This window comes from Sinohyriopsis cumingii, chromosome 16, assembly GCF_028554795.1.
Source record: "Sinohyriopsis cumingii isolate HCF-2022 chromosome 16, ASM2855479v2, whole genome shotgun sequence".
In the NCBI taxonomy this organism is placed as follows: Eukaryota; Metazoa; Mollusca; class Bivalvia; order Unionida; family Unionidae; genus Sinohyriopsis; species Sinohyriopsis cumingii.
Genome location: NC_142976.1, coordinates 23,623,159 through 23,647,234, shown reverse-complemented (window position 1 = coordinate 23,647,234; position 24,076 = coordinate 23,623,159). Strand labels below are relative to the sequence as shown.

General features: G+C 36.4%; 1 protein-coding gene across 5 annotated transcripts in view; it reads right to left on the bottom strand.

Annotated features, from left to right (window-relative positions):
• The window catches only part of LOC149780075 (1-phosphatidylinositol 4,5-bisphosphate phosphodiesterase gamma-1-like), a 209,858-nt gene that overhangs the window by 19,666 nt on the left and 166,116 nt on the right, over positions 1-24,076 (bottom strand). For 4 of the 5 annotated variants that reach the window (XM_089936833.1, XM_089936830.1, XM_089936832.1 and 1 more), the window contains exons 29-33: positions 23,302-23,401; positions 18,625-18,739; positions 14,171-14,332; positions 7,238-7,326; positions 6,081-6,262 (exon numbers count right to left, since the gene is read on the bottom strand). In XM_089936833.1, coding sequence (XP_089792959.1) covers positions 6,081-6,262; positions 7,238-7,326; positions 14,171-14,332; positions 18,625-18,739; positions 23,302-23,401 — 648 coding nt within the window. Of the gene's footprint in view, positions 1-6,076; positions 6,263-7,237; positions 7,327-14,170; positions 14,333-18,624; positions 18,740-23,301; positions 23,402-24,076 lie in introns of those variants that run through there. The other variant, XM_089936834.1, reaches the window with a different exon arrangement.

The window sequence follows — 24,076 nt, the reverse complement described above, 5'->3', positions numbered from 1 at the left end:
CTTGAGTATGGGATCATACTGCTTGGCACAGAAGGATCAGTATTACTTGAGTATGGGATCATACTGTTTGGCACAGAAGGATCAGTATTACTTGAGTATGGGATCATACTGTTTGGCACAGAAGGATCAGTATTGCTTGAGTATGGGATCATACTGTTTGGCACAGAAGGATCAGTATTACTTGAGTATGGGATCATACTGTTTGGCACAGAAGGATCAGTATTACTTGAGTATGGGATCATACTGTTTGGCACAGAAGGATCAGTATTGCTTGAGTATGGGATCATACTGTTTGGCACAGAAGGATCAGTATTACTTGAGTATGGGATCATACTGTTTGGCACAGAAGGATCAGTATTACTTGAGTCTCATGGTTTTAAGCAGCAACAAGTTCTGTGATAAATAGTGATAGTAAGCACCCCATGATAAATATGAGCTGTGATGACTCAGTTGTAAACTGACCAGACACAAGACCAAAAGAGTACAGGTTGAAATCTTACCATAAGATCAGCATGGCACTTGTGTTGATGTGATCTTAAACACCAAACCCATCAAAAATAGTTGTTGTTGTTGTTGTGGGGTTTAACGCCATTTTTCAGCACACAATAGGCTATGTATAGCGGCCAGTATTAATGGTGGAGGAAGAAACCGGGAAAACCCTGGGAAGAACCACCGACCCACAAGAAGCTACTGGCAAGCTTTCTCACATACCCACATTGGCTGACTCGAACACACGCAGACAGAGGTGAGATGGCAGTGATCCATAACGAAGAGTGCTTTAGACCACTCAGCCACTCGGGGCCCCTCAAAAATAGTAAATTCACAGTGCTGGATATATGAGCTTCAAGACAGATGTATATGAACTGACTGATTCTCCCTACATGGAGATTTCATAGGACAATACAGACCTTCCCTGAAATCACTGTCAAACCAAACAATGCATCATCCTTCCCCAACAGCGACACATCAATTCCATGAAAACACATTTCTGGTCTCTATATTCCTCTCAATGATAATGATAAAAAGGCAATCTGATCTCAAATATGGCCAACATCGTTTAGCAGGGTAGGTATATCAGAGTGGAATAAAAACTTGTCTTGTCCAACCAGACTCTCACATGGTTCCATGAGATCACTAAACAAGGCTCTATTAAAAAAAACTTTACCTTGTGTCTGAATGAAGCTTTCTGAAAATGGGAAAAATTATCTGAATGGCTGAGGCAAGACGACACAGAACATCACTGTGATAATGGAATGTCAACATGAGTCTTGTTAATATTTACAGTTTCATTTGCTGATTACAGTACGACTTGTGCACTGAAATTATACTCAATATCTGACATAAAGACCACCATCAACATGCAAAAAGTCTTTTTTATACAAGATTGTTATCGCTATTTGACATTAAGAGTCCTGAATCCATCAGTCTGATATAATGGAAATCCCTATTTGACATTGGGAGTCTTGACTCTATCAGTCTGATGTAATGGAAATCCCTATCTGACATTGGGAGTCCTGAATCCATCAGTCTGATATAATGGAAATCCCTCTCTGACATTGGGAGTCTTGACTCTATCCGTCTGATGTAATGGAAATCCCTATTTGACATTGGGAGTCCTGAATCCATCAGTCTGATATAATGGAAATCCCTCTCTGACATTGGGAGTCTTGACTCTATCAGTCTGATGTAATGGAAATCCCTATTTGACATTGGGAGTCCTGAATCCATCAGTCTGATATAATGGAAATCCCTCTCTGACATTGGGAGTCTTGACTCTATCCGTCTGATATAACTGAAATCCCTATCTGACATTGGGAGTCCTGACTCCAATAGTCTGATTTGATGGAAATTCCATATCTGACATTTGTAGTCCTGACTCCATTAGTCCAATTTAATGGAAATCAAGCATCGCTTTCACCTTTCCAAACAGATGTCCACTGAATGCTCAACAGGATAACACTTATCTTGTGTGAATATTTCTTCATAAAAGAGAAAGGATAACAGGTCATGCCTGTAATTGCTCTCTCTGAGCCAAACAACTATGATCCAAAATGCCTGGGTAACAGGTAAAGCCTATAATTGCTCTCTCCAAGGCCAACACTGCGATCCAGAAGGCTATGTTAAAATGTCATGTCTATAAGGCCAACACTGTGATCCAGAAGGCTGTGTTAAAATGTCACGCCTATAAGGCCAACACTGTGATCCAGAAGGCAGTGTTAAAATTTCACGCCTGTAATCGCTCTCTCCAAGGCCAACACTGTTATCCAGAAGGTTTGGGTAAAATGTCATGCCTGGTCTCTCGAAGGCAAACACTATGATCCAGAAGGTTAGGGTAACAGGTCAGGCCTGTAATTGCTCTCTGAGGCAAACACAGCTTGATGGGGTACTTTTCGAAGTGATGTTACAAGTGTTTATAAAACTGTAAACCAGTTGCTGTTGGTTGTTAATATACCAGTAACCTTTTGATCAATTCATGATCATAACTGCTATATCCTTCCTTAATAGATACTTTTTCTGAGGAACATATTGTGAACACATACTCTGTTTAATACTTGATATAACCTTTAGCTTGTAATGATATATGCACTAAAACTCGTTTATAAAGAACTGCCAGGGACTTTAGTGATTTTGTTTCAAAGAGCAATAGCTATTAAAATTTCATGGTTTTTATCAATGGATTGCACTACATGGAGAATACATAAAGATTCACAATGATGTGGCGTTCGTGTTCCATTTCCATGCATAAAGCAAACAGGATGGCTTTTTAGTTGTAATCAGGTCCATGGCCTTTAATAAAAGGGTTGATTTTCTGACACCTTCAGGAGGAAGTTATAATATAAAAGTTACTCCGCAAATTCGTATAGCAATGAAAGTCCCCATCCTTCTGGCAACATTTAACTCATTAAGCTTCTTCTTTTTTCTTTCATTTACACATAATATTCAGGTAGAAGAGAAAATTTTCTCATTATTTCCAATGGAATCCAAGCCTGGATTCTGAGGGATTTTCCTATTGTTCTGGATTGGTATCTGGTCCATGCATGAGCAGAAGGGTATAAATCGGACTGTTTTATGTGTGCGACCCATGATTTGTCTGTTTTACCTCAAGTCCCAATGTTGTCTAAAAATTTTTTTTTACAAAGGTTTGTCTGTCCATGTGAAGTCTGATTAAGTCTGCTTTAGATTTAATGAGAGGAAATCTAAAATCCAAATAAAAGCTCTGGTCCTGTAACCACTGATTTTTTTTGTTTTAAAAAAAATGGTCTCAAATTGCATTTCTTTCCAAGGTAATTTTTTTTATGTGTGTAGAATATCTAAGCTACTTGACATCACTGTAAAGCTATATTCTTCTTTTCTCTAATACTACCCTTTGGGTCTCTCATGAAATGTGATGATGTCATAAGCCATGGAAGAAAGTATTGCTTCATGATGCAGAATTTTGTCTCTCTGCCATAATGAGTTAAAAGCATTCTGAACTACCCACCTGTTTGTCATATGGAGATCACAGACAATCTTTGACTCTGATATCATCTGCATCCAGTTGAGTTTCAAAGTCAAATCATTGAAATGCTTAAATGCACAAAACTGATGAATTGCAATGTCACTGTAAACCACTTGCATCAACAAAAGTCTCAGAGAAGATTCAACTTACTGACATCAAGTTAATCCAACTCAAAGCATTCAGCAGAACATACATGTATATCCAATATACTGTACAGCATATCCACATGTTGTGTGGTGCCTTATCACCTATTTCATTGTTGTTTTTTTATCTCAGCTGGTAAGTTCTGAGACTCTCCTGATTTGAAGGTGGAACTAAACTGCTTCATTCCTATCATGCATGCTGGGGTTGAGGCATATCCAATTAGCAATGGATATTTTTATACAAGTTTTGATTCAAAAGATGAGTGTGCACTTGTTATGATATGTGCGACTATTACATCAAGTACAGTAAATCCAAACCCTAGTGATATTTCATCAAGTACAGTAAATCCAAACCCTTGTGACTATTTCATCAAGTACAGTAAATCCAAACCCTAGTGATATTTCATCAAGTACAGTAAATCCAAACCCTTGTGACTATTTCATCAAGTACAATAAATCAAAACCCTAGTATGTGACTATTTCATCAAGTACAGTAAATCCAAATCCTAGTGAATATTTCATCAAGTACAGTAAATCCAAACCCTAGTGACTATTTAAAGTACAGTAAATCCAAACCCTAGTGACTATTTCATAAAGTACAGTAAATCCAAACCCTAGTGATATTTCATCAAGTACAGTAAATCCAAACCCTAGTGACTATTTAAAGTACAGTAAATCCAAGCCCTAGTGACTATTTCATAAAGTACAGTAAATCCAAACCCTAGTGACTATTTCATCAAGTAGAGTAAATCCAAACCCTAGTGATATTTCATCAAGTACAGTAAATCCAAACCCTAGTGACTATTTCATCAAGTGCAGTAAATCCAAACCCTAGTATGTGACTATTACATCGAGAACAGTAAACCTAAATCATAGTATGTGACTATCAAATCAATTACAGCACACCTAAACCCAAGATAATTTAGCACCTAACATTTTTGCATATTACAAAAGTACAGTTAATCCAAACTCAATTATATATCGCAGCAAATACAGTTAATCCAAACTTAAGTACATATTACAGCAAGTATAGTAAATCTAAACAAAAGTATGTATTACAGGAAGTACAGTAAATCCAAACCCAAGTATGTATTTTAGCGTAAAACCCAAAAGTGAGCATTACTTCAAGTACAGTAAATCTAAACCCCAAGTGTGTGGGTATTACTTTAAGTATAGTAAATCTAAACCCATGTGTGTGACTGTGTGGGTTTTCTTCAAGAACAGTAAATCTAAACCCAAGTGTGTGGGTACATGTATTACTTCAAGTGTGAGTGATTTGGATTTTTAATGCAGCTTTAAAAAAAACCGTCATATCACTATAATCTCTGCAGTGTGGTAGTTTATAGTGACGTCCAGCACTGAGACATCATGCCACAGGCACATAACATCATGTCCCACTGAGTCACATCATCTTAACACCAGGCCAACTAGTCCTAACACTACATGCTTTATGCTGCATGCCTAGTGAGGCAGCTGCAAGTATAATTTTTATAAGTTTTTGGTATGATTTGACTGGGGTTTGAACCCACAAACACCCACATCAAAAATGGAGGCTTTAACCACTTAGGCCACCAAAGCAGTCTATTACTTAAAGTAAAGTAAATCTAAACCCATGTCTCAGTGTATTATATCAAGTACAGTAAATCTAAACCAAAGCTGCAGGTACTACTTCAAGTACAGTAAATGTACAAAAAGTGTGCGAGTTTTCCAGCCTTGTAAATTTAAACCCAAGTGTGTGGGTATTCAAGTCTAGTAAATCTAAATCCAAGTGTCAGGTATTACTTCAAGTATGGTAAATCTAAACTCAAGTGTGTATGTATTACTTTAAGTAAAGTAAATCTAAACCCAAATGTGTGGGTATTACTTCAAGTACAGTAAATCTATTCCCAAGTGTGCAGGTATTACTTCAAGTACAGTAAATACAGACCCAAGTGTGCAGGTATTACTTCAAGTACAGTAAATCTAAACCTAAGTGTGCATGTATTACTTCAAGTACAGTAAATCCAAACCAAAGTGTGCGGGTATTATTTCAAGTACAGTAAATCTAAACCCAAGTGTGCAGGTGTTACAGCAAGTACAGTAAATCTAAACCTAAGTGTGCATGTATTACTTCAAGTACAGTAAATCCAAACCCAAGTGTGCAGTTATTACTTCAAGTACAGTAAATCTAAATCCAAGTGTGCAGGTATTACTTCAAGTACAGTAAAACTAAACCCAAAGTGTGCAGGTGTTACAGCAAGTACAGTAAATCTAAACCAAAGTGTGTGGGTATCTTATGGTAAATCTAAACCCTAGATAATTTAGGAACTAACATGCATTCAGATGCAAAACTGCAGAAAAAATCCATAAATTTTTTATTCATGCTTCATCTTGCAGGCAAAACATTTGTTCGTTTAGGGTAGCCCATCATTTACAAATGTATCTGACTGTATGCTTACTTCCTTTGTCTCCTCTCCTCGTTCTTCTCTATGATGTTTTGCTCAGTCTTCAGAAGTTCTTCCTGGATTTTACTAAGGGCCCGCTCCTCAGAACTATCCATGGAATTCATCTGTGCCATTAACTCCTCCTTACGGCCTCGAAGCTCTTGGATGGATGCGTAAATGTCACCATCTTCATCCTCCTGTAACAACAAACAATACACTTAAAAACATACCTGAACATCCAATATGGAACTTTTGTATTCTGAACAAAGCTGACAAAGACCTACCTATACACGCTAACACACACATTTATGTATACATGCTGACACACATATGCACATGCACACACACAGACAAGTTTTAACTTTGTGAGCTGCTGAACTGTATACTATGCCTTTCTACTCTACACGATTTGGGGAAGGACATCTTTTTACACATTTTTTTCTCTCATATTACTGAAAATCGTGTTTTATTAAACATGACTATGATGTGGGGTAGGGAGTAAAAAATAATGCTTTTTGCAAGACAGGTCATGTTATGGCAGGTATGCCTTAATCTCAAACAGTTTTGAAGTTCAAAGCAAACGGGAAAAGGAGATGTGACCTTGAACATGAGGGTGAGACCCCAATGTGGTATGTGACTTGCCTACTAATGCTAATTATACTGTATAAAGTTCCATTCCTTGGTTGGTTGGTTGGATGGTGGGTGGTTGGGTGGATTGATGGATGGATGGTTGGATGAGACATGTAGGTATTATGTCCCCTACTTTTCTTCAAATGAGGTGAGGACAAAAATACTTTTATAATGCAAATCTACTTGTAGTGAACAATTCACACACTACATGGAATCTAGTTACCTGTAAGGGTTGTAGAATTATGCTGGTTTTGCAGACATAGCATGACAGAAGGCTATACAACTCAATGCAAGGTCCTAATTAAATCATAGGGACTGAAAAGCACAGAAAATTAATTTAGGAGTGCTTTATTTTTATCTGCCGAGAGAAAGGAAATAACACAATTTCAAATGTATCGACCATAGTGCATTTTACACCTTAAGCTTAACTTATAGCAGGGCAGACAAATATAAAATCAGCCCCAAATGAAGGGTGAGCGTATCTAGAACATGATTGCAAAGTAAGCTTTATTAGATATGGCCAGTATACGGGTGTTACTTACCTTTGGATTTCTCATATCAATAAAGACCAGGAGAGCAGCCAGCTCCAATTCATCACTAAACTCAGTCTTTAGAGGAACACTCCTGACACCTGCAAACACAACAGCAACAAAGTTGTGGAATATGTAACTAGAAATTAAACTTACATACACTGACCTATTTTGTCATCCAAGTTTCTGACTTATCCCTGCAATTGATCTGACCCTGATCTGACATAAGGTCATTTCAGATCTTTTGTGGGAAGAAGTAAGAAAATAAGACTATCTGATTCTGCATGCTACCCAATTAGACATGCTACCTACACAGTTAGGCATGCTACACAATCAGGCCCCAATTGGGCCTGCTACCCAATTAGGCCTGCTACCTACACAGTTAGGAGTGCTACACAATCAGGCCCCAATTAGGCATCCTACCCAATTAGACATGCTAACTACACAATTAGGCCTGCTACCCAATCAGGCTTGTGGCTTGCTACCCAATTAGGCTTGCTACACAATCAGGCCCCAATTAGGCTTCCTACCCAATTACACATGCTAACCGATAATGCATGCTACACAATATGGCCCCAATTAGGCCTACTACCCAATTAGGCCTGCTACACAATCAAGCATGCTACCCACTTAGACCTGCTACCCAATAGGCGTGCTACGCTAATAGGCCTGCTACCCAATTAGGCACCGCAGCTTGTCTGTGTCATTCTTATAAGTAAATGGGGTAGAATTTCAATGCTGATTATCTGGATGAATTAGGTGACCATTATTTTCTCTGGAAATTGGTCTTTTAGGTTATGAATATTTAAGATGATACCCTTCTGATACAAAGTGACCACCTAATGTAACACTGTTGCTGCCTTGGGTTAACTTGCATCAAGTGTACTTGTGCCATATGGTATTAACATACAAGTTAAAAGAGAAATCAGGTTAGTAAATTTTAAATCTACAGTAGGAATTAATTTATAATAAGAGAGAAAGTCAGTCTTGTTACTGAAATAACTGCACTAATAAGTAGCTTAATGTCCAGTTACTAGGTACCATGTGAAAATAAGTCAGATATATATATTCAACTGAAGTAATTGAAAGAGATGTCGCCAATATCTACCAAACTTGATTAAAATGTAATAAACTTATAAACTCTTATTTTTAAAACAAGATAATTGTACTCTTTGCCAACAGATATAACTATTCTTCAGTGAAAATGAGACTGATTATCGCTGACTTTCATGTTAGAGAAAGCCCTCATAATCATGGACTAGTATAATGTAAGATCATGAGTAACAGATAAATTTCATTTCTTAAATGTTGTGTAAACATTTTCAATTTGTTGTAAACACAGCACTCCAACAAGCAAGATTAATGCAACAGAAGGTGCTATACATAAAACAAAATATAAACACCACTTATTTTTTATTAGCAAATAAATAAAACATGAGGAATGGTGAGCAATGCTCACACAGATAAATCACCACCACCTCACCTGCAACCCATCTACATCCTCATGATCAAAACAATTCCATAGTTTTAAGTAAAATAGAGTGTACAACGCTTCTGAAAACACAGCACTCCCCTGCTTTAGTTTAAGCTCAATTACCTGCTTATAAGGATGAAGATGGTGTACATTCCAATTCCTACTTGCCAAGGCAAAAATGGGTTCCTATCTGGGATTGGTGTACATTCCAATTCCTACTTGCCAAGGCAAAAATACGTTCCTGTCTGGGATGGTGTACATTCCAATTCCTACTTGCCAAGGCAAAAATAGGTTCCTGTCTGGGATTGGAGTACATTCCAATTCCTACCTGCCAAGGCAAAAATAGGTTCCTGTCTGGGATTGGTGTATATTCCAATTCCTACTTGCCAAGGCAAAAATACGTTCCTGTCTGGGATGGTGTACATTCCAATTCCTACTTGCCAAGGCAAAAATAGGTTCCTGTCTGGGATTGGTGTACATTCCAATTCCTACTTGCCAAGGCAAAAATACGTTCCTGTCTTGGATTGGTGTACATTCCAATCACTACTTGCCAAGGCAAAAATAGGTTCCTGTATTGGATTGGTAAATGAAGGTTTTACACATGGATCTTTTTATATTTGAAAATGGTTGTTAATATGAAGAATAAAAAAACTGTCAAAAATGAAATTGTGAATTTTAGAAAAGGAACTATCAAGTGATGCTGTCAGAAATTAGCTCGAGAGTGAAAGATGGTATAAATTGTACCTAGACAGGATTCGTACAGAATTCTGAATGACAATTTCAAAAACTTTTCTGAAACTTTCAAAGACCACAAACACAGATTTCCAAGACCTATTTTCACTAACATTCTGTATAAAAGTTATGTTATATGAGAAAACAACAAATGCAAAATATTACAATATTGTTTAATTATGCATTCAAACTATAATTAATTTCCTAAAATCACTCTATATTGATCTGGAAGACAGGTTAACATTCATTGTTATTTCAGAAATATGTAACTTATGCATCAGATTTAATACACAATAAATTGTTCTCTTAACAGAAATTAAAATGTTTGGGTTTATTTAAATTTTAAAAGACTTTTAAAGACCTCAGGGTAATCTGCTCAATTTTACCAAACTTTCAAGGCCTTGAAAATGCTACCTCATTTTTCCCAAACTGTCAAAGACCTTCAAAGACCATAAGAACCCTGCTAGACACCTGAAGATATGCTGTTCCTTTTTCCCCTCCTTTATCCAGTGCTTTGCTGAAAGTGAAATCTTTATATCAACCACCCAGCAGCTCTATTAGCATTATTCTGCAGACATTTTCAGTCATTAATCTCTTGCAGTTGCATCAGTGGATAAACAAAGGGAAGATTTCCATTGGTCAGAACATAATCATGTGATCAGACCCAATTGCATTTATTTCTGTATGAACTGTATGGAGAACTACTTTATAATAACTTCTATAAATAGAATCACATGCAAAGTAACTAACATAAACACTGAACTGGAAGGCATACACACTGCATGCCTGTAAAACAAAATAAAAATGGTGGGTTTATATTTTATTTAGAAAATTGAATAAATTGATTTGACAGAATCAAATAACATATCTTTGCCATTTTCATGAATACAAATAATTCTTTCTTTGACTAGATTTGAAAAAGAAAAGCTGGGAAATTAAAAACCTGCTAAGTACATTGGAGATACAGCACTTTCACTGCAGCTTATTACAAATGAATTTAAAACTATAGGTAAATAGATATAGGGATTGGGAGGAGGGGGAATAGAGGGATTGGGAGGAGGGGGTTGAAAGACATAACAATTGGATTCACAGTCCTACTATGTAATATGCCGACCTTAATAGTTGCAATGTGAGGTGTGTGGGAGATCTGCTACACCCCCAATCGTAACTGTTAGTGTCGATATCTTGCACTGCTTGACTGTTGGACCCCCATCACTGTAACCATTTACCAATAGTCTTAATTTCATTTGTAAGTAGCTCCTGTAGGTAACCTAAAATGGTGATCAACAAGAAAAAAGATTTAAAGACACGAAAATTGGTTACTCGCATGTCTGGACAAAAACAATTCACCTGTTTCAATGAACTCATGAGAGCATAAAATCCAAAAGTAATTCATATGTTGAACAAAACATCATCATCCTTTGCTTTTAATACTGAACTTCTACTCAGAAAACATGATTAGTACCATGCTGTGGAATGTTCAAAACCTTAGATCGCCTACCACTGGTAAAAAAAAATTGTTTGATACCGACGTTACTATTATGTTACAGATAGAGATTTCCTGTTCTATAAATAGTATGACAGGATTCTTATATCAACACCGCACTTAGCATGGTCTTCCTTTGAAATGTATGACCGGTTTCTTCTATCAACACCATAGTTAGTGTGATCTTCCTCTGAAATGTATGACAGACTTCTACCATAACAACAGTACACTTAGTCACCCATGGAAATGCAGGACCAGTTTCTACCATTGCCACCATAGTTAGCTGGTCTCCCATGGAAGTGCAGGAGTGGTTTCTACCATTACCACCATAGTTAGCTTAATCATTGTCCTTTGAAAACAAGGACTGAGTTAAGTCCAAACACTTGGAAATTTGTTGAAACTTAAATTTGGGAAGCTGAAAATATCCTTCTGACTTTTTACTATAGTTTTTAACAAATTGTTTTCTCACTTTTTGGAACTCTGTTAACTATAGTCTTTGATGGCACTGTGCTCAGTATGAAGTACAGTACCCTGCAATGGGAAAGAATCATTTCCATTCTTGTTAGTTTGCTTTTTTATTTTGTTGTGCATTTTCTTTTGACAGATTGATTTCCCTGACTTTGCCCTGTCAGCAGCTGGAAAAAAATGCATCAATTACATGTTGAATTCCTGCAATATCTAGCTGTTATCTGGAAGACCACACCCACCCAGTTTAGCATACCCAGTAAAACATAACCAGTAGAGTATACCCAATACAGCATATCCAGTATAGCATACCCAGTACAACATATCAAGTATAGTATACCCAGTACAGCATACCCAGTACAACATATCCAGTAAAGCATACCCAGTACAACATATCCAGTATAGCATACCCAGTACAACATATCCAGTATAGCATACCCAGTACAACATATCAAGTATAGCATACCCAGCACAGCATACCCAGTACAACATAACCAGTATAGCAATTGAAGGAATGAGGTCCGTCTTATGATGCATGCCACTTTTACTTCCTGTCATAATTGGGGCCCAATCACTTCCAAAGCAATCATTTTTTCAAATGTTTCTACAGAAGCACTAACTTATCCATTTTAATACTGTCCAGAAACAAAGTTTCAAGAACTATACTGCTACACACCACCCTAAAATACACCACCACCCTAAAATACACAACCTTAACATACACCACAACCCTAAAATATACCACCACCCTAAAATACACCACAACCTTAACATACACCACAACCCTAACATACATCACAACCCTAACATATACCACAACCCTAAAATACACCACAACCCTAACATACACCACAACCCTAAAATACACCACAACCCTAACATATAATAGTTTCTTGTTCACTTAAATGCCAATATTCGCATCTATTATTACAATTAAATATTCACATTTCTTGGAGTCTTTTGTCTACATCAGACTGTGTGGCTTTTGCAATAACTTGTACAAATTCCTCATCTGTGCTTCAGGATTTGTAAGGATGCATCATCACCAGAGAGGAAAGAGCCTAACAACCATTTGCATGTTCTACTTTCAATAAGGAAATAGGGACAATTTTGTGTAGTAAATCAGTCTCCATGATACTGGCCTTCAGTGACTGCATGGCAACCTGCATGATACATCAGAGCCCAAGTAATAAATTCAAGGAAAGTGGACAACATATCAACATTGATCAGATTCTGTTCAACCTATTTATATTACTGGTACTCCAACCTCTGAATCTGTACTAGAATAGTTTCTTCTTTTGGAGTTGGTAGTTTTGAGTCCTAGTCGACTCTAACTGGAATCACCAATTTCCAGAAAAACATTTATAGTTTCTGTTCACTCATAGTTAACTTGAGATATGTTTAAAGTACTAACATTCTCCAAGTTATCAATGACACATTCAGCATTTTGATCCAGGTTTGATACCTATTCAAACCTGGTTAAGTCAGCTAACTTTGTGTGTCCTTGGCAAAAGGCACTTAGCTCATATTTCCTATATTGCTAATCTCATGATACAAGTGCTGTTAAAACCAACAAAACCAAGGAAATCATCCTGGCAGAAAATTCTGCGTTTGGCTAATCTGTGGACTGTTCTTCAACATTTGAAGTGATACATTAAAAAATAACTTGCAAGTTTTAATAAAACACACCAATTTTTGTCTTTCCCTTTCTTTTCAGTCATTTTTTTGGTTGTTGATCCTGATATAAAGTTCTGGATCTAGACAAATGCCATGTGCTTTTTTATTTTATTAGTGTAAAAAATATGGAGTCACACTTAATCATAACCATGTGCTATCATCAAAGAAATGAACTGGTGCCATTTATAATAGATATCCTTTTGAATTAACCATTGCAAACACACAAGTTTTGGCTCCTGTGGATAATGAGTTGTTGTCGTTGTAGGGTTTAATGCCATTTTTCAGCACAATATAGGCTATACATGGCAACCAGTGTAATTGGACAAGGAAGAACCCTGGAATACCCTGGGCAGAACCACCGACCCTTGAGAATTTTATTGTTGTTGTTGTGGGGTTTAACGCCATTTTTCAGCACACGATAGGCCATATATGGCGGCCAGTATTAATGGTGGAGGAAGAACCCGGGAAAATCCAGGAAAGAACCACCGACCCACGAGAAGCTACTGGCATGCTTTCTCACATATCTACATTGGCTGAATCTGAGACTCGAACCAGCGCAGACAGAGGTGAGATGGCAGTGATCCGTAACAGCGAATGCTTTAGACCACTCGGCCACTCGGGGCCCCGACCCTTGAGAAGCTACTGGCAAGTTGTCCCATGTTCCAATGTTAGCCGAGCGTGAGACTCAAACCCACGCAGACAGCGGTGAGATGGCAGTGATGTGGAATGGTGAGCGCTTTAGACCACTTGGCCACTTAGGGCCCCATGGATAATGAGAGTAATTCTGCTTTAAAGCTTCATTTCATTTGTGTTATGATTGATACCTGTGCCTTGATAATGAAAGAGAGACAACTCCAACTATAGTGATGCAGGAATTTGTGAATACTGCATGTCAACTTTATTTATATTTAAACTCGAACATAAGTTTATTAACTTTAACTAAATTCTTAAGATCTTTGCATAAACAATAGAATTACTTTAGAACCATGGATATAATTCTCAAGCATAAATGAAGTGTTTCATGCATTGCAGTGAATGACCACAGCAATGACAGTAAATGAACTTCATCAGATCGTTTGTATAGGTTTGATGAGAATTTATTGTCTCTTACCTGAACGAAGACACTGTACTGGGAAAGTGGCTTGACCTAGGAAGTTCGGATCTCCAAAGACATCTTCATCCATAACAATAAATCGTATCAAAGCCAGATCTGGACACACAATATCAAAATCTGTCATGCTTTTGGACCAGACTGGATTCAAACCATTATCCTCTGGAATAGAAGAAAGAACTAGAGGGTATCTGTTGATGCAAAGTCTGATCACAGTCAAATCTTCTGTACTGTATACACTAAAGTAGTAAACTAATGATGTTACATTGCAGGCATCATTTCCACTGCATAACAACGAAAGCCAAAGTATGTTGGGCGAGCCAAGCCAATGGCACATGCAGGACAATATTCACACATCAGTGAAGCTATAAAGTATACAGCTTATGGACACCGTTATCATGTAGGCTATAAATTATACCACCTTATTGTAAGATCACCTCATAATAGACTTCATGGAGGCTATAAATTATGCCACCTTACTGTAAGACCACCTCATAATAGACTTCATGAAGGCTATAAATTATGCCACCTTACTGTAAGACCACCTCATAATAGACTTCATGAAGGCTACAAAATATACCACCTTATTGTAAGATCACCTCATAATAGACTTCATGATAAATGTAGTTGTGGGGAGAATCTAATTTAATCCTTACATGATATTATTACCTTGTTATATCTTTTCCTAGTACTAGATCCTAGTCCTGTCTGATCAGTAATTTGGGGTCCTGAATAAACAAGACTCCCCTGAAGGGACTAATGTTCTACTTTCCAAAAAGCATTGCCAGAAGTTCTCAATAAGACCATTTCTTCTTTTTTAATTGCAGAGTGTTGAAATCATGTGTGATATTATAAAACAATACAAATTTTTAAACCAGCCACTTTGGTAGCCATATTAGATAAAAGATCAGCACCATTTTTATTTGGGACAAGGTAGACACCATCCAAAGACTTTTCATGACCAATGTTCATTATGAGCATCCATTCAGGAGAATTAGAGATTTGATTTTCAAAATGTTCAATGTGGCAGCAATATATGAGGTCAGATCAGCACTATTTTCATTCTGGATCATCGAGTTATTGTAATTTGTCTTATGGTAAAGCACCCATGTCAAAAAGACTTTGGTAGAACCCCTATGTCAATAAGACTGGTAGAACCCTCATGTCAATAAGACTGGTAGAACCCACATGTCAATAAGACTTTGGTAGAACCCCCAGATTAAAGAGATTAATGAACTATAATCACTGGGATCTTAGAGGAGCTATCAGGATATTAAGCTGTGATACTGAGGTCCTGACTCTGTTAAGAACCTGGGGGGTTATTCTGAAAGGTGAGATGGCAAAAGAGTAAAGCTGATCCCAACTCAGACTCAGTGCCCATGCCCTCAGATCTGGCACTGGAGAGACATAAAACAGGGAGCTTGTTGTGACCAAGTCCATTACTGACTTTCCCCACAGATGAAAAAGTGTCCCTGCTACTCAGTAGCACAGAAATCATTCCATAAGGATTCCTCATCGCTGCCTGGTCTGTCTGCTACAATATTTCTCTTGCCTGAAATGTAGAAGACTCGGAGAGTGATCTCCCCTTAAGTCATTAACAGTATGTGGTTCCAGACTACCAAACTGAGATGTGGCATGAGTGCCCAATTGATGTCTGAGACATGTTGTCAAAGCAACCAAGATACGCCATATGTAGATGACACACCCCTGATGTGCTAGAAAAAACAGCATGTGTTTCCAGACTTTTGATACGAAGGAATCCGAGGCATTGGTGTATAGGTAGGAGTAAGGTTCTGGTGTGTAAATTGGAACTCCAGTAAAAATCCTGTCCTGATTCTTCCACAAATTGTTGACAATATTTGGACCATAAGGGTATCCAAGTGGACAGGGGTCATTACGAGGTCTCCAGTGTGACAGAAGCAAGAACCAGATAGGCCATATATGAAACCTTCTTTGGGAGCTAAGCCTGCTGCCATATTCAGAGTCCCCAGGACAGAGATGTAGAGGTGGTCATGCTGTGAAATATTCTCATCCAGTCATGTTAAGAGAGAATGCATTTGTGAAATCCTATCAGGAGGAACACAGACTATAACTTTGATGGCTGAGAAAAATAATTCCTACTTAAAATTAAATTCAAAGAAAGGATCAAATTCATTTTCTTCTGGATGGAAATCAGGCACAGATTAGGAGTCACATTCTCCCTATCAGAGAAACTGATCACTTTAAGGGCACATAAAATCAAGGGCACATGTCCATCAGCCAGTCATTAAAGTACTACAGGATGGGAACCCCTTGGGACCTTAAATGAGCTGCTATTACACCCATCACTCAGGTGAAGACTCGGGATGCACAAGCTAGAATGAAAGGATGAGCCTGAAACTGAAAGATCACTAATCCCCGACAAAACTGCAGGAGTTTTCTGTGAACTAGGAAGATGGGAATTGGAAGATAAGCGTCTAGGAGATCTATGGAGACCACAAAGTCATTTGGCCTTATTGCATTCCTAACTGAGGCAGCTGTCTTCATCTTAAAATGTTCTTCCAGAAGAAACTTGTCCAGTAGGAAAAGATCAAATGGGCAGAAACTTTCCCCTTTATTCAGAATCTAGGAAGATCCTGGATTAATATCCTACACTTTCCATGTTGATGACCCTCTCTACTATGCCCTTCATTAGGAAAAATCAGATGGGACTGGTGAAATTGAATAGGGATCCTTGAATGTGGTAAAGGATCATGGCAGCAAAGCTTGCTGCCCTCCTTTTTTCATGAGAAGAACCATTACATTATCTATGAGGGCTGACCAAACCTCTGAAAAAAAGCTTTGTCAGGCACCCTATGGATGACCACCTCCCTCCTTAGGAAAGGGGTCTGTTGACTTCTTACCCTGCCCCCCCTCCCCCGCCACCTCACAGTTGTGTTAGTTCCACTGCTTAAAACGTTTAGGAGGATAGCCATGGACATTACTAGATGGGGGTGTTTCTATACTGATTTATCTGGGACCAATACACTGCCAGGGACTGGTGTTGCTGTTCACTTAAGTTTTGCAAGGCTTTCAAGATAGCTACAAAATTAGAGAAGCTTGGCAAAATGTGCTTTGAATAATCTCTTCAAAGCAACCAGAGGCAATGATAGCTCTTTCAACATACTGAGGAAGTCAGCTGGAAAAATATTGGCATGGAACTTCATGTACATATCTTCCCTTCTAAAACCTCAAAAGGTTTAACAGTGAGACAGGCCCAAGTTTCAGCCAAATTCCACACCTTGTATCCCAAGTGGATGGCTCAAGGGGCCAAGTGGGCAAATGGACCCTGTAACTGGAGGCTGAAACCACATACAGAATCCTTGGAGAGGGGACAGACTCACCTCTTCTGCTATCTGGCCATCTCTTGGCCCTGAATTAATTAATCACAGGTATAAATATTACCTCATTTATGTACAAGCATGGATAGCCTAAGCTCAACTCCTCTTTATAAAGGACATGGGTCTATGAAATCCAAATCACTCTGTCCTTTAATAACAGGTGTACTGTATACTAGTGCCATGATATAATGAACACTCATTACTCAGATATTACTTATTAAGTTGTTTCTTTTTCAAATAAAGCATTCTTCCAGTATCTAAATTCATGGACTGAAGAAGAGGGATACTGTTATCTCTTTGGATGGATCGTTGTTCGTTGGGCCTTCAAATTTTGGGTATGTGCAGATCATGAAATAAATGAAAACTGGTATGTATAAGACAAAGAATGCATTCATGGAACACCACAGTACTGGAAAATTTAAAACCTAACAAGGTGTTACAAGATGTACAGACCAGGGGTAATACATTATGCCATATAAATGATATAGTGTGGCATATGCAAAACAAACTTAAAGACCTAATAATGTTTCCTACCTTAAATATTTTCAGCATGTTTTTTATGTTCTCTAATTTCATGGTGTTTGTTTTTTGTAATCGTATCATTATATATGTTTTTTTATGTTATAGGTGTTGTCTAATGTTGTAAAGCACTTAGAGCTTCTAAAGATTAGGCGCTATACAAAATCCTCATTATTATTATTATTATTATATGGGGAAAAAATGGGGGAGGGACTCAAATACAGTAGAAGCTGTTTATTAGAATTCTTTAGTCATAAATTTTTAAAAAAATACATAAGATGTGGATGGATAAGGTAACACAATGTGCACAACCAATGTTGAGGTAGCCCACATTTTGTTTATATTGTATTAACACTTGTATATAGGTAAAATGAAAATGTGTAATAACAGGAATTTGATAATTCAACTTGTTCTACATTAGTTGGTGGGAACCCATGATTAGTGTTTGCAGTTGTGTTCAGATATAAAAATTTTCTGTTACATGACTTAATACCTAGAGTCATTTTTAAAAGTTTAAATATTGTGATTTTTCATGTATTTTGATGGATATATAATAATAAATTCTAAAAGACAAACCTATTTTGACTGTCTTGTATTTGTTGTTATCACATTCTAGTCCTATGATTTCTATCTCTACAAATGGGCTGGCAATTCCTCGTTTTGCTTTGGTCAAATGTCTAGCTGCAATAATCTGTAAAAGAAGAAAATAAGAGATGTAATAGCCTATCTGTTTAACTTGTAACAACAAGAGGCTCAAGTGTGCCTAAGACTACTCACCTTTTTGACATCTACCCAATAGCTAAATGCATTAGTAGCTGGCAAAAAAATATGGGTCATTTGCATGCACAGTGTTTAAACTTCTTGCAATGTTGCTGACTGCACATATTTGATGGCACATCAGTATCATTTACCTAATACTGAAATGTCCTGACCAAATTCTGTTGAATGGGTTTCAAGGTCATTCAAAGGTTATTCATTTTTTCTATTAATGTCAACTATATCTAGTTGTTCATTTTTTCTATTAATGTCAACTATATCTAGTTGTTCACTTTTTCTATTAATGTCAACTATATCTAATGGCTAATCAGCATCACTGTACAATTTCAAAAAGACAGGCCAAGATAATTTCTGTTAAGTTTGGCCAAATTCTATTAAATGGTTTTAAATAAGTCATTCAGTGGTTTTTCTTATTTTATTGATAGTGGCCACATTTGATGGCAGATCAGCAAATTTTTTTATCAATATTAATGGCTGTTCTGCAAGGATGCTTTTCTATCAAATTTTCTGTTGAGAAATTTTGGAGAAGTTGTTTAAGGAATTTTACTACTTTCAAATTTAGCAGCTACATTTGATTGCAAATCAGCATCATTTGTATAAATCTGAAAGCCCTTCATGCTAGGTGACTAAGTGCCAAATTCAGTCCATAAAATGGTTCAGCTCTTTTTACATATAAATTGTTGATGGGGAGGCATGCTGCATGACACGTTTATTTAAGAAAAACAAAAATAAACTGCTAAAATGAGTACCATTATCAACATATTATCAACACCCCCACCCATATTTATGTCCACCCTCCAACATATTATACCCCCACCCATATTTAAGTCCACCCTCATTATACCCCCACCCATATTTAAGTCCACCCTACAAATCTAGATTTAACTGGGTGAAAGTTATTAGCTTTTTTAGTAACCAGTAATCACCTTGATTGGCCACTACCTCACATAAACAATCCACACATCTACCTCATATAGTCGTTCACGTGTACAGTACATAGTTAACTACTAACAGTAACCTATCACAATATACAGTTCAGTCATTAATATGTAATGTTTACCACTGAACTGACAAATTCATTCCTATATCATCAAACTGCATTGATTAGAAAGGGACTTCTAAGTAGGCTATGATGTATATAGGTCTAGTATGGTTTCATTTTGTGGGCTTTAATGCCAATATACAGCTCAAGATACACTAGACATGGCAGTCTCATTATGTGGCAGAGGAAGAAACTGACCCACTATAGCCAAGCTTTCTGACATACCAAAACTGGTTAAGCTGAAACTCAAACTCATGTGGGCAGAAATGCGATGTGTTAGTGAGCTGTAAAAGCAAGTATCTGAGACCACTCTGTCACCTAGGTCTAGCATTGATGAATAAATGTAGAATGTAGGTTACAGTGACCCTCTTTGGCTTTTTGGATATAGTAGTAACAGATGCATCCAATAATCAATTTTCATGACTGGAACATAAACAACACCCAAGAAATGAACTTTAACACAAAATGTAAAGAAAGTCCATGAGCATGTAATATAGATCAGAGAGTCCTCTTCAGGAAAACAGAATGTAGAACTTGTCAAGATGCATTTACTCACCATGTTTCAAGGTTCTAGGTAGGAGTGTCAGCATATAACATGCCAAAAGCTAATGTGACCATAAGCTAAAAATTAACAGCAACATTTGTATTCAGATCAATGCCATGTGAAATATAGTCAACACTGACTGACTACTAAAATGATAAAGTACTTCTCATAAGGATGCATCATCAAGTTTCATGATTCTATATAGGATAGTGTGCACTGAGCATTTGGAAAACATATGTGGTCATAAGCTGAATGAAACAACTTGAAACTAAGCCAGCAAAATGTGAAATACAGGTCACAGACTTTTTTGGGTATACTAAGAGTTTAATGAACAGTAAAAACATTAAACTGAACCAAACTCAGTCAAATGTAATATATTGGTCACCATGACATACTTTTAAGCTAAGGATGTAGTAATCATCAAGATGCATCCTCCTGAAACTCTTTCATGATTCCAGTTATTGAAACATTATACAGTAAACAAAAAACCAATGTGGTCAAATATGCAAAAACTCGATCTAATCCAGTAAATGTTAAATGTAGGTCACATGGTCCTTATTTTGGTTGTAAAAGTACAGTTCTAATAGGGATGCATAAATCACCCAGTTTGATGATTCTGGTATAAACAGTGCTTGACACTGAACCAAGTCAGTAAAGCATGAAATATAGGACACAGTGATCTATGTCTGTCAAGAGGCTTTAGCACTCAGTGGGATGCATTGTAGTTATTTTTTGTGAGAAACAAGGAACAAAATTTCCAAAACATTAATTTGCTCCGTTAATAAAAAGAATCCATGTTCTGAATCTGGAAATCAAACTCAGGGAACAAAGTGTAAAATTACTATAAAACTTGCTTTGATAAACTGTAAATAATCTGAACAAAAATAAGAAAATTTGAAGAATCATATATGAAAATACAGTTGGATAATACAGACTCACCTGCACAAATCTGAATGTGTGTCAAGTTATCAATCTCTTATTGGTAAAATTCTACTGGCATATTCAAGTCATAAATTGATCACATTATCATGTATGGAAAATCTTCAAATAATTGTAATCAATGATTGAATAAACAATGTTTGTTTTTGCTTCTTGACAACAGGGGTGTTAATAACTAAATAAACAGAATGTGATCAAACTGTCCAGTTTTGATATAATATATGGTTAATAAATCAAGCATGTCGTTTCCAACTATATGTAACAATTACAGTTCGGCATAGGCTATAGAAATAAACTTGATTGATTTAAGCTCTGGATAGTATAGGGCTTCATTTCATAATATAAAAAAAACATCAATAATTGGTTCATTAGCAGCTATAACAGCTGTAAAATAATAATTATAAACATTAATTCATTTTATCAGTTTATCATAGCACATTTAACTGTGAGATACATTTACATTATTATTATATTTATATTAACTATATCTTTCACATTATTACAGTGATAACATCAAGCAAGCATTGACGAGAAGAGATAATGGGCAGCATAGACACTATCAAGACTCACTGTTGTTAATTGTTAAATGTGCTCAATGTGTTAATTGTTAAATGTGCTCACTGTTGTTAATTGTTAAATGTGCGCAATGTGTTAATTGTTAAATGTGCTCAATGTGTTAATTGTTAAATGTGTTCAATGTGTTAACTGTTTAAAATGTGTTCAATGTGTTGTTAAATGTGCTCAGTGTGTTAATTGTTAAATGTGCTCAATGTGTTAATTATTAAATGTGCTCAATGTGTTAACTGTTACATGTGCTCAATGTGTTAATTGTTAAATGTGCTCAATGTGTTAACTGTTTAAAATGTGTTCAACGTGTTAATTGTTAAATGTGCTCAATGTGTTAATTGTTAAAAGTGCTCAATCTGTTAATTATTAAATGTGCTCAATGTGTTAATTGTTAATTGTGCTCAATGTGTTAATTGTTAAATGTGCTCAATGTGTTAATTGTTAAATGTGTTCAATGTGTTAATTATTAAATATGTTCAATGTGTTAACTGTTTAAAATGTGTTCAATGTGGTTAATTGTTTTAACTGTGTTCAATGTGTTAATTGTTTTAACTGTGTTCAGTGTGTTAATTGTTTAAAATTTGTTCAGTGTGGTTAATTGTTTAAACTTATATTTACATTAATGTATAAGTGCATGTTATAATAAAGTGAAATAAACACAAATCAATAGATGTATTCCTTAATTTATTTCAACCATTACTGAATATACAGTACATGTACAGCCATCAAATACATGCACATGTACAGTATACAGTATGTTGACATTGTAAAATAAAAATGTGCTTGATTCAATTATCTGGACATATTCACTGGGAACAAAAGTGTCAAGATTAACAATATGGTTCTAAAAAAAAACTATTTGGTCATGAGCTATTGCAAAAACTGAACATAATCCACTTAAATATGAAAAGTAGGTCAAGTAATATCATTTTGAGGCAAGGATGTAATACTAATAGAGATGCATTTAATCATCTAGTTCATGATTCTAGCATGAATAAAGCTTGAGAAATAAACAATTTAACAAAATTCATTTAGTCATAAAATGGAGGTCAGTGACCCACATTTGTTTTGAGGGTGTATCATTCATCAATATGTATTCCCTCAAGTTTCATGACCCACTATTGAAGCATGAAATATAGGTCACACTGACCTACATTTGTGATGAAAGTGTCATACTCATCAAGATGCAACCCCTCAACTACATAACAAACTGGTGGAACTACAGGAAAGTTTAGGAGCCATGCCGCAATCATACTATATCTGAATTCAAGTCACAACGAACTGTACTATAATGGCATTTAACTGTATCTAAAAAGTTCAATCACAAACATTTATTTATTAGTGGTAAGTATTGTTAATGAGGCTGCTATATAATTTAACTTACTGTTACTGAGATCGTCAAGGGATCCACCTTTATTGTGCGCTTATCAAAAGGGTCATAGTCTTCTGACCTCATACAAGCTGGCTGCAGGACATAGCCGCATCTACAGGAAGAAAATAGGAGAGGACAGAAGGTCAAAAATGTGAGAAAAATATCAAAGCTCACTGAACAAAATGACAGTCAAACCAACTACCACATTTACTGTATATGTTGGGACACTGTATTTGTTGGGACACCATAAATTGATTTTTAAAGTAAGTTTTTACTGCAATGTATGTTCTGGGACACATTGTTTTTTTTTAGTAGTTAGTTCTGGAACATCTGTTAAATGATTCAAAAATTACATTTTGGAAAATGCACTACAACATAAATTATATCTTAAAAAAACCATAAAACTGTGTACTTGAGATAAAACTCTTTAATTCAATGCAGCAACATCAAATAAACTTAACCCTTCTCCTGCACATGTATGACCCATTCTTGCGGTGCATGAATACATGCCTTGAAAAATTATCACTGGGGGCAATAAATCTCCTGAAGTGAAAACTGCAAGAAATAAAAGTCAGTATTTTTTTTAATAATCTGCACCAGTCATGCTAATTCTCACACTTTTAACCCCCATCTTATTGACAGTCCCTCCGGGAATGAGATCAAAGTACACTGGAATTATCATATTGTTAGTGAAATCATCTTCTCTTCCGGCCTTCATCCAATGATTTTATTTTCTCCAATTCTTCTGGGCGACATAGGGTCATCAGTGTCTGTGCACAAAGCACTA